Raw genomic sequence first — 15,245 nt, forward strand, 5'->3', positions numbered from 1 at the left:
CTGCCAGTACTTGGCCCATATCCCACCAAACCCTTCCTCTTCATATACCCATCCAGATGCCTTTTAAATGTTGCTATTGTACTAGCCTCCACCACTTCCTCTGGCAACTCATTTCATACACGTACCACCCTCAGAGTGAAAGAGTTGCCCCTTAGGTCTCTTTTATATCTTTCCCCTCTCACTCTAGACCTATGCCCTCTGGTTCTGGACTTCCCCACCCCAGGGAAAACGTTTTGTCTATTTATCCTATCCATGCCCCTCATGATTTTATAAATCTCTAAGGTCACCCCTCAGCCTCTGACGCTCCAAGGAAAACAGACTCAGCCTATTCAACCTCTCCATATAGCTCAAATCCTCAAACTTACTAACCACACTTCTTTTGCTCACATCCAAATCATTTACATAAATGACGAAAAGTAGTGGACCCAGCACCGATCCTTGTGGCACTCCACTGGTCACAGGCCTCCAGTCTGAAAAACAACCCTCCACCACCACCCTCTGTCTTCTACCTTTGAGCCAGTTCTGTATCCAAATGGCTAGTTCTCCCTGTATTCTGTAATATCTAACCTTGCTAACCAGTCTCCCATGGGGAACCTTGTCAAACACCTTACTGAAGTCCAGCTAGAACACATCTACTGCTCTGCCCTCATCAATCTTCTTTGTTACTTCCTCAAAAAACTCAATCAAGTTTGTGAGACATGATTTCCCATGCACAAAGCCATGTTGACTATTCCTAATCAGTCCTTGCCTTTCCAAATACACGTACACCCTGTCCCTCCGAACAACTTGCACACTACTGACGTCAGACTCACCGGTCTACAGTTCCCTGGCTTGTCCTTACCACCTTTCTTAAACAGTGGCACCATATTAGCCAACTTCCAGTCTTCCGCAACCTCACCCTGTGACTATCGATGAGACAAATATCTCAGAAAGAGGCCCAGTAATCACTTCCCTAGCTTCCCACAGAGTTCTAGGGTACACCTGATCAGATCCTGGGGATTTATCCACTTTTATGCATTTCAGGACATCCAGCACTTCCTCCTCTGTAACCTGGACATTTTTTAATATGTCACCATCTATTTCCCTACATTCTATATCTTCCATGTCCTTTTCCACAGTAAATACTGATGCAAAATACTCGTTTAGTATCTACCCCATCTCCTGCGGTTCCACACAAAGGCCACCTTGCCTATCTTTGAGGGGCCCTATTCTCTCCCGAGTTACTCTTTTGACCTTAATGTATTTGTAAAAAACCTTTGGATTCCCTTAATTCTATTTGCCAAAGCTATCTCATGTTCCCTTTTTGCCCTCCTGATTTCCCTCTTAAGTATACTCCTACAGCCTTTATACTCTTCGAAGGATTCACTCGATCTATCCTGTCTGTACCTGACATATGCTTCCTTCTTTTTCTTAACCAAACCCTCAATGTCTTTAGTCATCCGGCATTCCCTATACCTACCAGCCTTTCCTTTCACCCTAACAGGAATATCCTGTCTCTGGACTCTCATTATCTCATTTCTGAAGGCTTTCCATTTTCCAGCCATTCCTTTACCTGCAAACATCTGTCCCCAATCAGCTTTTGAAAGTTCTTGCCTAATACCGTCAAAATTGGCCTTCCTCCAATTTAGAACTTCAACTTTTAGATCTAGTCTATCCTTTTCCATCACTATTTTAAAACTGATAGAATTATGGTCACTGGCCCCAAAGTGCTCCCCCACTGACACCTCAGTCACCTGCCCTGCCTTATTTCCCAAGAGTCTTGCACCTTGTCTAGTAGGTATATCCACATACTGACTCAGAAAAGTTTCTTGTACACATTTAAATTCCTCTCCATCCAAACCCTTAACAATATAGTAGTTCCAGTCTATGTTTGGAAAGTTAAAATCCCCTAGCATGACCACCCTATTATTCTTACAGATAACTGAGATCTCCTTACAATTTTGTTTCTCAATTTCCCTGACTATTAGGGGGTCTATAAAACAATAGCAATAAGGTGATCATCCCTTTATTTCTCAGTTCAACCCAAATAACTTCCCTTGATGTATTTCCGGGAATATCCTCCCTCAATACAGCTGTAATGCTATCCCTCATCAAAAATGCCACTTCCCTACTCCCTTGCCTCCCTTTGTATTTTGGAACATTATCTTTGTATCTTTGTCCTGTCCATCCCTGAGCCATGTTTCTATAATTGCTATGATATCCCAGTCCCATGTTCGTAACCATGCAGAGTTCATCTGCCTTCCCTGTTAGGCCTCTTGCATTGAAATAAATGTAGTTTAATTTATCAATTCTACCTTGTTCTCTGCTTTGTCCCTGCCTGCCCTGACTGTTTGACTCGCCTTTGTTCTCAACTGTTTAAGTCTCAGATTGAAATCTTTCCTCACTATCTCCCTGGGTCTCACTTCCCCACCTTATTAGTTTAAATCCTCCCAAGCAGCTCTAGCAAATCTCCCTGCCAGTATATTCGACCCCTTCTGATTTAGATACAATCCGTGCTTCTTGTACAGGTCACTTCAACCCAAAACTGCTTCCAATGATCCAAAAACGTGAATCCTTCTCCCGTACAGCAGCTCCTCAGCCATGCATTCATCTGCTCTATCTTCCTATTCCTGCTCTCACTAGCTCATAGCGCCAGGGGTAATCCAGATATTGCTATTTGAGGACCTCCTTTTTAAATTCCTGCCTAACTCTCTGTAATCTCTTTTCAGGATCTCAACCTTTTCCCTTCCTATGTCGTTGGTTCCAATGTGTAAAGTGACCTCCTGCTGGGCCCCTCTCCCCCTTAAGAACATTCTGCACCCTCTCAGACATCCTTGATCTTGGCACCAGAGAAGCAACACACCATTCTGATTTTTCGCTGCTGGCCACAGAAACATCTGTCTGCACCTCGGACTAGAGTACCCTAACACAATCGATCGCTTGGAACGTGACGTACCTCTCATTACATTAGAGCCAGTCTCAATACCAGAAACTTGGCTGTTCATGCTACGTTACCTGAGAATCCATCACCTCTACATTTTCCTAAACAGCATACTTGTTTGAAATGGGGACAGCCACAGAAGACTCCTGCACTACCAGCATACCTCTCTTACCTTTCCAGGAGTTAACCCACCATATGACTTTATCTGAGACTTCTCCCTTCCTATAACTGCTAAACATCACATCCCCTTGCTCTTGTAAATTCCTTATTGCCTGTAACTGCCTCTCCAACTGATCCATTCGATCGGCTAAGATTCGCAACCAACGGCATTTGTTGCAGATATAATCCTCAGTCACCCGTAAACTCTCCCTAAACTCCCACGTCCAACAAGAGCGTATCACTCTACTAAGGGCCATTTTTGACTCTTTCAATCTACACACCCAGAACATAGCACTGTCTTATTCCTCTATAAAACACTGCTCCAGGTTAAATTAATACTTATGGCTTATATTTTAAGTTTAATCAAGAGACATAGCTCAATAATAATATAATCAAGAAAGAACCCACTCTACTCACTACTGCAGACTTATTTTAAGGCCACTTTTAAAATTCACTTATCTGCTTCTGTGCTGTGACCTCTCCCAGAGGGGTTCCTCCAAGATCAGTTGTGAATTTCACTGTTTTTTTTAAATTTTCCCAGATGCACTCTTATGTCCAGCGACACATGAAGGCAGCAAAGGCAGTAACTGCTAACTCTGTCATTTAGCAATGTGGGTTTGTATCTCCCTCTCTCCTGCACTGGCCTCACCATGTGCTTCCTTTGTCTGTTTTTCTCTCTTTTAAAAGTGCTGTTATTTTGACTTTATTTTTTCTCCAAAGTTCCAAAACAATGCAACAGCATATAAAACAGTAATTGCTGCTCCTGAAATTTGAGGAAATCACCTCCAACACCTAAAATATCTAAAAAAAAAGAGCATCTGTTACAGCCAGAAATCTTTCCTGTCCTCCATCTTGGATTACTGTAAACCTATATTTCTAATGAAGTGCCACCCATGCGCCCTTAGACAATGTTCTCTCTAGTTTCCCTCCTAGTACATGTATTTTGAGGGTTAGCTGTGGCTGGCACTGATTGAAATGGTGGCACAGCTGGATTTTACATATGATGCCAGTGGCAGAAATATCCAAGTCTCTTTGGATCATCACTGTTACTAGCTTTTCATCATCTAAAACCTGCACTTCTTTAGGCTTGAAGTGCATGAGCTCACAGTTGCCCACATTAAAATTCATTTGCCACTGTTTATTGTCAGTTTTACATCATTCTTTGCATACATAGTTACCTATTTTCTTTTCCCAAATTCTATTCTCAGCCCATAAAAATCAGTTTTTAGAAACATAGGTAAGTATAAAACAGGAGAAGGCAGCTATTTCACTATTCAAGACTGCTCTGCCAATCAACGTGATCATGGCTGATTAAGCTCAATACCCTAAACCTGCCCTCTCTCCATATCACTTGATCCGTTTAGCCAAAACAGCTATATCTACCCTCTTTCTAATCTTTAAATTTCAATCATGCTTAATCCTTCTCTACCATAATCTTGAAGCAAATTATATTATGGTCACTATTTCCTAGACATTCCACTACTTTCATTTTTCCTTATCTGTTTTGGTTCATTTCTCACTACCAGCCCCAATAATACATCATCCCTTGTTGAACTTTTTGCAGACAGGGTTAAAGATAGTTGTACGTACACTGCAAGAACTCTATTCTCATCCCCTCTTTAACTATATCTTCTGTCCAATTAGTATCAGCACAGTTGAAATCTTCCATGATTATTCCTTTCTGGTTTTACTCAATTCCAGATTTTCTCTGCATACTTCTTCCTTCAGCTCCCTTCCACTAATAAATGGTCTGTGAGCTACATCTATTAATGTGTGATGGAACTTTATTATATTTTATCTCTATCCATGTGGATTTTATTTTTATTTTTATCTTGCTGTTCACTGCATCCTTTTACTATGCTATTATTTTATACAAAATAAGGACAGCTGATCCAATTTCTCCATTTGTTGAATTTCCTGATTTTTTTGTGGCTGTGACTCAGTAATCACCACTCTGACAAGAACCTCTCAATGCTTAATTGTTCCAGCTCATTTAAAAAAAAATTATACTCACTGCGTGTGCATTACTTTACAAACACTAACATATTTTTAATTGGAGTTCCTCTGTTTACCTTTTTAGACTATTGTCTATAACTCCACTTCATCCTTTGCCATCATTGTCCGCTCACTCTGCTAGCTTCCTAAGTCTCGTTGAGTCGATCGGAACTACTTGCACTGTCTGCTGCCAAACAACTTTGGTATCATGGGCAAATATTGAAATTTCAGCAATTATTTCAATATCCAAATCACTTATACATGCCAGAAAGCATGAACCAGGCTGAAAAAACAATGTAGCATGCCTGACTGTATTCTATCCTCAAGTCAATTTTTCTATCCCCAATGACACTGACTCTACCAAGACCCTCAATTTTGATAATCAACCATTTATGCAGTATTTTACAAATGTTATCTTAAAAACCATACAGGCAACAGTCCTTTCATCAACATTCTTTGTTTTTCATCAAAAAAAAGAATTCTATTAGATTAATCAAACTGACTTTTATAGATTTATCTAATTCTCTTTAATTAACACAAAGGCTGTGGACCCTGACAACATACTGTGAAGAGTACTGAAGACTGAATTGGACACATCCTTAGTCAAACTATTCTAATATGGCTGCAATACTGTCATCCATCCAACGGTGTGGAAAATTTTACAAGTATGCCTTGCACACAAATAAACAACAACCCAAATGCTCCAGTTTCCATTCCAAGAGTTTACTCTCCCTGTCAATATAATCGACAGTGTTATAAAGCCGCATACTGTTAGCGATAGCCTGATCGCAAACTCAGTTTGAGTTCTGCCATGGGCGTTCAACTCCTGACTTAATTATAACCTTGATCTCAATGTGGACAAAAGATCTGACCTCAAGGGTGACTGCCCTTGACATCAAGGCAATGTTTGACTGAGAAAGGGGAAAGTATTTCAGTAGCCTTGATGTTTGTGGTTGTCTTCTTCCTCCGCTTCCTAACCATTCTGAGGGTGCAGCCATTACCTGCATGGATCTGGACATGACCCTGGGGGGAGGAAGAGAAGAATGGAGGAAGCAAATAGCCCTGACACACTGCTAGCTTCAGCACCATAATTAACTTCAAAACACTCACCTCTGACTGTGTGTCCTTAATACTAAACGAACATTTAGTTAACACCTATGAAATGAATAGAAGAGGTTGTTAAATTTGTAAAACAGTGCAAGAATTTTACATCAACTATAATCTTAAAAAGCTAAAAATCACAACACTAGGTTATAATCCAACAGGTTTATTTAGAAGCACTAGCTTTCAGAGTGCTGCTCCTTCATCAGGTGGTTATAGAGAATAAGATCATGATGACAGAATTTCTAGCCACAGAAGTCCAGTGTCGTGGAGATGTGATTTTTTAAATTAAAATTACATTTTATTTTGCTCAAAAATTGCATGAATCCATGTAAAACTATGCAAAGTGCTTGTCAGTCTGACTCAACATTGGGACACAGGCAGATTTCACACCTATTGTTAGAAAAGCTGAGCTATTTTGAGAATGTAATTTAAAAGTAGTTCTGGGATTTATACGTCAAAGAACAGACACCAATATATCTCATTCTAAAATATGCAAGATTTAATCTAATATTGTTTAATGTATCACATCTCCATGACACGGGACGTCTTTGGCTACAAATTCTGTGATCACAATCTTAATTCTCCACAACCACCTGAAGAAGGAGTGGTGCTCCCAAAGCTAGTACTTCCAAATAAACCTTTCAGACTATAACCAGGTGTTGTGTGATTTTTAAAACTTTGTCCATCCCAGTCCAACACCAGCACCTCCAAGTCAATCTAAAAAGCACACATCAGTTATAATAATAAGAAACAAGATATCAAATCAAAGTGAAAAGTCATTTGCCAGGGAAGGATGTGGTTTATCTATATAAATATGTAAACAGCAACTGCAACAGCAAATACCATGAAGATTCATCTACAAGTGGCAAAATTATTAGTTGGTTGTGAAGGTTTCAGACATGAATATAAAATGCAAGATCCTACTATATACTTACCACAAGAAAAAATACCAATGTCATTTAATGCTAAATCTCATGACGAATAATGCCTTTTAAAAGGCATTAGGAGAACACAAAAGCTTTATACTATCTTTTCTATAATGAGATAATAAGATAATAAGATAATAAAACTTACTGAACATAGCACAATTAATACAAATAATACGGGTTGGAATAACCATCCCAATTGTTAGCATAAGTAGCATCCTGTGCCATCCACAGGAACATAATGGAGGACAATGAAAGATAGCCATGAACATAATGGGCATTTAAAGTTCCAGATTTTAGAAGCATGAAATAAGAAGTTATTTAAAAGGGCCACATTTCTAAAATTAAGTTTAGTAAACCTTGCTTTATTGTTTGGACAGAAAAAAATGACATCAGTCCCATCTTTGTAATGGTTACATTCAATGTCATCATGATAAAATCCAACATTTTGAAAAATAAGTCATAGACTATAGCCGCTGCTGCTAGACCAGCATTTATTGCCCATCCTAATTGCCCTCAAGGTGGTGGTGATGAGCTGCTTTCTGAAGCGCTGCACTGCTTCACCCAGAGACAGGTAAGCAACACTGATATAGTTCCAGGTCAGAATGGTGTGTGGTTGGAAGGGAAACGTGGTATTCCCGTGTATCTATTGCCCTTGCGTTTCAGTTGGTAGAGATCACCAGTTTGTTGGTGCTGTTGAAGGAGCCTTGGTGAGTCGTTTCAGTGAATCTTGTAGGTGTTGTACATTTTTGTCACTGTATACTGATGGTAGAAGTAGTGAATGGTGAATGGAATGTTAATCAAGAGGGCTGCTTTGATTTGTGTCATGTTTCTTGTATGTTGTTGGAACTCCTTTCATCCAGGCAAATGAAAAGTGTGCCACATTTACACCTTAAAAGATAGCAGGCAAATAATGGGGAGACAGGAGGGAAGTTAAACACGACTAAATTCCTAACCTCTGACATGCTCTTGTAGCCATAGTGTTTATATGATCAGCCAGTTCAATTTACAGTAATGGGTATCTTTCTCCTCTCCTCATATGAAAAGGAGGATAATCTTTATTGGAGAGGAAAGGCAAACATAAATTTGTACTTTGCAATACTATAGTCAGGGCAAACTTATCGTGGAGACTCAGATTATCAAAAAGCTGTACTCAGAAAATCAGACAATTAATAAATAATAAACAAATCCAGAATTATGGTTTAAGATCTTCTGAAACATCTCTGAATTTGTCACTTGATTAAACATGCTTCATTTTGAAATCACCACGTATCTGTCTTCCAAGTTCTGAGACTCCCAACTTGCTTGCTAAATATATTAAACTAGTATATCCTGTTTACACTAAAGGGGTTTTGAACAGAAGCACAATGTGAACAACAATGAATCTGCAATCCAGTTAATGTCCTACCTGATTCACTTTATCTTATTGTATGTGAGACATTTTGCATTATAAAGTCCAATTTCACTCACTGTATGGCTGGCAACTTTAGAGACAACAATACACAATAGTCTGCTTTTGAAAGACGTGCCCTTCCATTTAAAATTTACCAAAAAACATTTATTAAGAAACAAAAATGTACATAGCTTCCTTAGAAAAAAGATAAAATTATATAACTTGTGTTAAAGCAACCATCAACCATTCATTCCTTAACAGAGATGATGGCATTTTGATATTATTGCTCAACTAGTAATCCTGAGACCCAGGTAATACTCTGGGACCAAAGTTTAAATCTCACCACCTCGTCCTTACCTGGTCTGGCCAATGTTTGACTCTAGACTCTAGTGGTTGACTTTTACTGCTCTCTGAAATGGCCTAGCAATGTCCTTGTTGTATTAAACCATTAAAATAATTCTCAAAGGAAGAAATCAGACACAGAAACTACAACAGCAAACATAGCCCTTTTGACTCTGCATGTACCTCCCATCATCTTGGTGCAGGGACCAAAACTGGGACAGCTGTCTCATTGACGAGAAAAGCAACAGCCTGACACTAAGGTATGATTCTGTGACTATGACTATGTCCCAGACACAATCAGTGAGAGTGGCAAGGGCTCAGAATGTACTCTGACCGAGGGTCTTCAAAGTCCATCACCGAGAGCAGCTTTGCAGCAGCACTACTGACTGAGCTGGTTGAATCCTAAAGGAACATAGTTTGAGTAGATTTGTGGTAGGTGATGAAGGAACCAACAAAAAGGGGGAAAAAAAACCTTGAGCAAATCTAGTTACTTAGGACTGAACATCCATGAGCATTCTACAGGCAATCATCAGCAGAACTGTACTCCAACACAATCTACAGCCTCATGTCCCAGCATATCCACCATTCTACCATTACAGGAGAGAATGAGGACTGCAGATGCTGGAGAGTCAGAGTTGAAAAGTGTGGCTCTAGAAAAGCACAGCAGGTCAGGCAGCATCTAAGGAGCGGGAGAGCCGATGTGAAGGGCTTATGCCAGAAATGTTGACTCTCCTGCTCCTCGGATGCTGCCTGACCGGCTGTGCTTTTCCAGCGCTGCACTTTTCAATTCTACTATTATAAACAAGTTAGGGAATCAATCCTCACTGAATGAAGAATGCAGGAGGGCATACCAGGATTAGCTCCAGAGGTACCTAAAAATTAAAGTCCTGGAGAAACTCAGTAGGTCTGGAAGCAGAGAGAGAGAGAGCAAAAGAGAGAGAGAGCAAAAGAGAGAGAGAGAGAGAGAGCAAAAGAGAGAGAGAGAGACAGAGAGAGCAAAAGAGAGAGAGAGAGACAGAGAGAGCAAAAGAGAGAGAGAGAGACAGAGAGAGCAAAAGAGAGAGAGAGAGAGAGAGCGCAAAAGAGAGAGAGAGAGCGCAAAAGAGAGAGAGAGAGCGCAAAAGAGAGAGAGAGAGCGCAAAAGAGAGAGAGAGAGCGCAAAAGAGAGAGAGAGAGCGCAAAAGAGAGAGAGAGAGCGCAAAAGAGAGAGAGAGAGCGCAAAAGAGAGAGAGAGAGCGCAAAAGAGAGAGAGAGAGCGCAAAAGAGAGAGAGAGAGCGCAAAAGAGAGAGAGAGAGCGCAAAAGAGAGAGAGAGAGCGCAAAAGAGAGAGAGAGAGCGCAAAAGAGAGAGAGAGAGCGCAAAAGAGAGAGAGAGCGCAAAAGAGAGAGAGAGCGCAAAAGAGAGAGAGAGCGCAAAAGAGAGAGAGCGCAAAAGAGAGAGAGAGCGCAAAAGAGAGAGAGAGCGCAAAAGAGAGAGAGAGCGCAATAGAGAGAGAGCGCAATAGAGAGAGAGCGCAATAGAGAGAGAGCGCAATAGAGAGAGAGCGCAAGAGAGAGAGCGCAATAGAGAGAGAGCGCAATAGAGAGAGAGAGCGCAATAGAGAGAGAGCGCAATAGAGAGAGAGAGAGAGCGCAATAGAGAGAGAGAGAGAGCGCAATAGAGAGAGAGAGCGCAATAGAGAGAGAGAGAGCACAATAGAGAGAGAGAGAGAGCGCAAAAGAGAGAGAGAGAGCGCAAAAGAGAGAGAGAGAGCGCAAAAGAGAGAGAGAGAGCGCAAAAGAGAGAGAGAGAGCGCAAAAGAGAGAGAGAGACAGCGAGAGCGCGCTTATTCACAATCTACAAGACACAAGTCAACAGTGTGGTGGAATACTCAACACTTGGTAAATGCAGCTCAAACAACATTCAGGAAGTTTGGCACAATCCAGGACCTGAATGACACTACATCCACAAACTTCCCTTAACCGTTGCTGCACAATGGCACCATCTAATAATCATTCTTTAGAAATTCACCAAAGTTCATTCGACAACACCTTCCAAACCCATGACCATGACAATCTGGAAGGACAAGGGTAGCACATAAGAGTCATAGAGCGCAGAAACAGACCTTTTGGTCCAACCAGTCCACAAGTGACATAATCCCAAACTAAACTAGTCCCACTTGCCTATTCCTGATCCATATCCCTCCAAACCATTCCTATTCATGTATACATCCAAATATCTTTTAAATGATGTAATTTTAACCACATTCATCACTTTCTCTGGAAGTTTATTTCACATGTGAACCACCCGCTGTGTAAAAAAAATTGCCTCGTCTTATTTAAATCTCCTGTCTCTGACCTTAAATACGTGGTCCCTAGTCTTGAAATCCCCCATTGCAGGGAAAAGACAACCACCATTAACTATCTTTACCCCTCATTATTTTATAAATCTCTATAAGATTGCCTCTCAACCTCCTACGCTCCAGCCTTTCTTGATAACATAAACCTTCAATACCCGGCAACATCCTGGTAAATCTCTTCTGAACACTTTCCAGCTTGAAAATATCCCTCCTATAACTGGGCGACCAGAACTGGACACGGTATTCCAGAAGAAACTTCACCAATGTCCTGTACAATTCAACATGACTTCCTAACTCCTATACTCAAAGGACTGAGCAATGAAGGCAAGCGTGCCATATGCCTTTTTAACCACCCTATCTGTATGTGATGCAAGCTTCAAAAGAAATACGTACTTGCACCTCTATTTCCCTCTGTTCTACAATACTACCCAAGACTCTACTCTTGTTTGTTGTACCAAAGGCCAACATTGCATTTATCCAGATTGAACTCCATCTGCCATTTATATAGGAACACTATCACCTACATGTTCCTATCCAAGGCACTCACCATCCTGACTTGCAAAGATATTGCTGTTCCTTCACAATTGCTGGTTCAAAATCTTGGAACTTCCTGCCTAACAGATTGTGAATGCACCTGCATCAAATGGACTGCAGTGGTTTAAGACAGCTCAACACCACCTGCTCAAGAGCAATTAGGGATGGGAAATCTTGCTATACAAGCAAGTGAAGTCCAAACCCCTCAATGAATTAAAGAAATGTAATTATATGATACAATATAATTCTCATTGATAGACTTAACTAGTTAAAACTGTAATGAACTGCAGTTTGCAGTTTATTTATATCTTTTGAAATATATTTTCATCCTTATAATATCATACCCCAGAACATTGGAACACTAGAGCTAGAAGTACGAGTAGGCAATTAAACCCTCCAAACCTGCTCTGGTCATTTACTACGCTCATGGCTGATTTCATCTCAGCTTCAACTCCACTTTCCTGCCCATTTGTAATCCTTTAACCAATTACAAATTAAAAATCTGTCTTTCCCCTCCTTAAATTTATTCAGTGTCCCTGCATCCATCACACTCTGGTGAATTCCATGGATTTATAACCCTTTCAGAGGAGTAATTCCCCCTCACTTGTTCTAAAACTGCCACCCCTTAGCCTAAAACTATGAATTTACATTCTATGTTGCCCACAAGAGGAAAAATCCGCTCTACATTTATTTTGTCAATCCCCTTTAACATCTTAGAAAGCCTCTCCATCTTCCTAAACTTTAGCGAGTATAGGCCTAAACTGCTCAAATTCTCCTCATAAAACATAGCTTTCAAGCCTTCTGGAATTAATCTCTGAACTGCCTCCAATGCAATTACATCCTTCCTTCAGTCAGGGAACCAAACTGTCTTCAGTACTTCACATGCAGACTCACCAATGCATTGGCAACATTCCCCTACTTTTATACTGCATTTCTTTGGCAATAAATGTGAAAATCCCATTTGTCTTCCTCATCACCTGCTATACCTGCTTACTAGCTTTCTACAAGGATCCATAAGGATACCCAGATCCCTCTGCACCAAAGCACTTTGAAGTTGCTCTCCATTTAGATAATAAATTGCCTTTTTATTCTTCCTCCTAAAATGGATAACTTCACAATTACTCATATTAAACCCCACTTGCCAAAGTTTGGCCCATTCACCTAACCTAACCAAATGGGTTTGAAAATTTCAAATTTATTCACTGTAATTTACATGCCCACCTACTTTAGTGTCATCCTTAAATTTAGCTATCGCACATTTTCAGAACCCTATTGCATCCCACTAGTTACAGCTCACCAACCACAAAAAGACCGTTTATCCTAACTCTGATTTCTTTTGCCTAGCTAATCCTCTATCCAAGCTAATATATCATCCATAACCCCATGTGATCTTACCTTGTGTAGCACCTTATCAAAAGCCTTCTGAAACTCCATCTACTTTGCTTGTTACATCTTTAAAGAATTCCTTAAAAATGGATTCCAACAATTTCCCTATGACAAATGTTAATCTAACCGGTCTAAAGTTTCCAACTTTCTGTCTCTCTCCCTTTTTGAATAAGGGTGTTACATTAGCATTTTTACATCCACTGGAGTTTTTCCAGAATCCAGGGATTTTTTTGAATATTGGAATATATCTGGCTTGTCTCATGAGGAGAGAATGAACAGTTTAGGCCTATACTTGAAGGATGAGAGGAGAACTAATTGAAGTATATAATAAATAACTGACAAAAAAACAGATTGAACTATTAAATTATATGAAACTTATTTAGGTTGGAAATTCAAAACATTTATTTTTAATTAAAAGAGTATGTGTGCTTTGTAACAGTTGTTAGAACACACTGCAGTTATAATTTAAATTATATTTATGTAGCAACATGCAAAAATGCATTGGTATACATTACATATATTGTATCCTATGAAGTGTAACTCTTTGATCTTGCGCTCTTAACAGTGAGTCACACTAAAAGCAAGTCTTACTTCAAGAGGCTTCAAGAAGGCTATGCCATCTCAGATTCTGTTTCCTTCAAGCATGTTTTTTCATCAATGGAAGTGACTTGATTTGATTTAATTTATTATGGTCACACGTACCTAGGTACAGTCAAAAAATTTGTTTCGCATGCAGTACAAGCAGATCATACCATAGAAAGTGCATTAGGGTAATAGAACGGAGCAAAGAATACAATGTTACAGCTGCAGAGTAGGTGCACAAAGAGTGAGATCAACATTAGATTTAAAATTTGCGAGGTCCACTCAGAAATCTGGTAATGGCAGAGATTATAACAAAAGTGGGAGGGGTCTTTGATTATGTTGCAGAATCACAGATATTTTCCTGACAATGTATAAAGTAAAACAAAAATATTTTCATATATGAGGAATATTACATTTAATGTCTATTGCAAAGCTTGACATAGCACCTAACTGAAATTACAGAAATATCAGGTGGCAGTAGCATACCTTATGCTGTTTCTCACCTTCACTGACTTGGAATCTAGGAGGTTACTGGGAAGGTCAGCCTTTCCTTCAGAGGGATAGAAAGGGAGAACTGCACAGCATGCAGAGCACAGAAAGAGGTCAGGAAATTAAAAAGTAAGCTTCAGGTATTTATCACAAACCACTAAATATATTGGAAAGAAAGTCAAAATTAGATTCAGTTACAAAGTTTCTGACGTCCATGCAGAATGTAAATGTAAAATTAATATGCAATGGCATTTCATATGAGGAAAGCTATTAGTTAAGTCAGTAGACTGAAGAGGAACAACTGTTGTCAAACATAGCACACAACCAATCTTAGCATAACAACAATGACAAGCTCTAGTTTACATACTCCAGAAGCACCCAGTAGTGTTTAGTATTGCTAGCTTAACAGGTTGAAAACATACAAGCATATCAATTTGATTTCTGCTAATGCTAGCTTTCTATCTTTACAAGAATTATTATTTAATGTGACTTTGTCTTTAGTATACTGTAATTATGTTCAATTACTTCATATGGTTCAATGAAAAGTTGAGAGAATACAACACTTGCAAATTATTCTGAAAATAGACATTTTAGATGCAAGGTCAAGACTATCAAGACAGCTATTACCATTTATATCCCTTATAAAACAGTGTAACATTTTTATTGTGAATATGCCAATGGGCTGAGAAGTGGCAGATGGAGTTTAATTCAGATCAATGAGATGTGCTGCATTTTAGGAAAGCAAATCTTAGCAGGACTTATACACTTAATGGTAAGGTCCTAGGGAGCGTAGCTGAACAAAGAGACCTTGGAGTGCAGGTTCATAGCTCCTTGAAAGTGGAGTTGCAGGTAGATAGGATAATGAAGAAGGCATTTGGTATGCTTTCCTTTATTGGTCAGAGTATTGAGTACAGGAGTTGGGCGGTCATGTTGCGGCTGTACAGGACATTGGTTAGGCCACTGTTGGAATATTGCGTGGAATATTTCTGGTCTCCTTCCTATCAGAAAAATGTTGTGAAACTTGAAAGGGTTCAGAAAAGATTTACAAGGATGTTGCCAGGGTTGGAGAATCTAAGC

At 39.7% G+C, this 15,245-nt stretch overlaps 1 protein-coding gene across 1 annotated transcript in view; it reads right to left on the reverse strand.

Annotated features, from left to right (window-relative positions):
• disc1 (DISC1 scaffold protein) overlaps positions 1–15,245 on the reverse strand; it is a 120,447-nt gene that overhangs the window by 20,343 nt on the left and 84,859 nt on the right. Inside the window, exon 12 of the mRNA XM_043680138.2 lies at positions 6,185–6,229. Coding sequence (XP_043536073.1) covers positions 6,185–6,229 — 45 coding nt within the window. The remainder of the gene's footprint in view (positions 1–6,184; positions 6,230–15,245) is intronic.

The sequence above is a fragment of the Chiloscyllium plagiosum genome, unplaced genomic scaffold, assembly GCF_037043375.1.
Source record: "Chiloscyllium plagiosum isolate Xiang-an unplaced genomic scaffold, Cpla_swu_hap1 HiC_scaffold_3, whole genome shotgun sequence".
NCBI lineage: Eukaryota > Metazoa > Chordata > Chondrichthyes > Orectolobiformes > Hemiscylliidae > Chiloscyllium > Chiloscyllium plagiosum.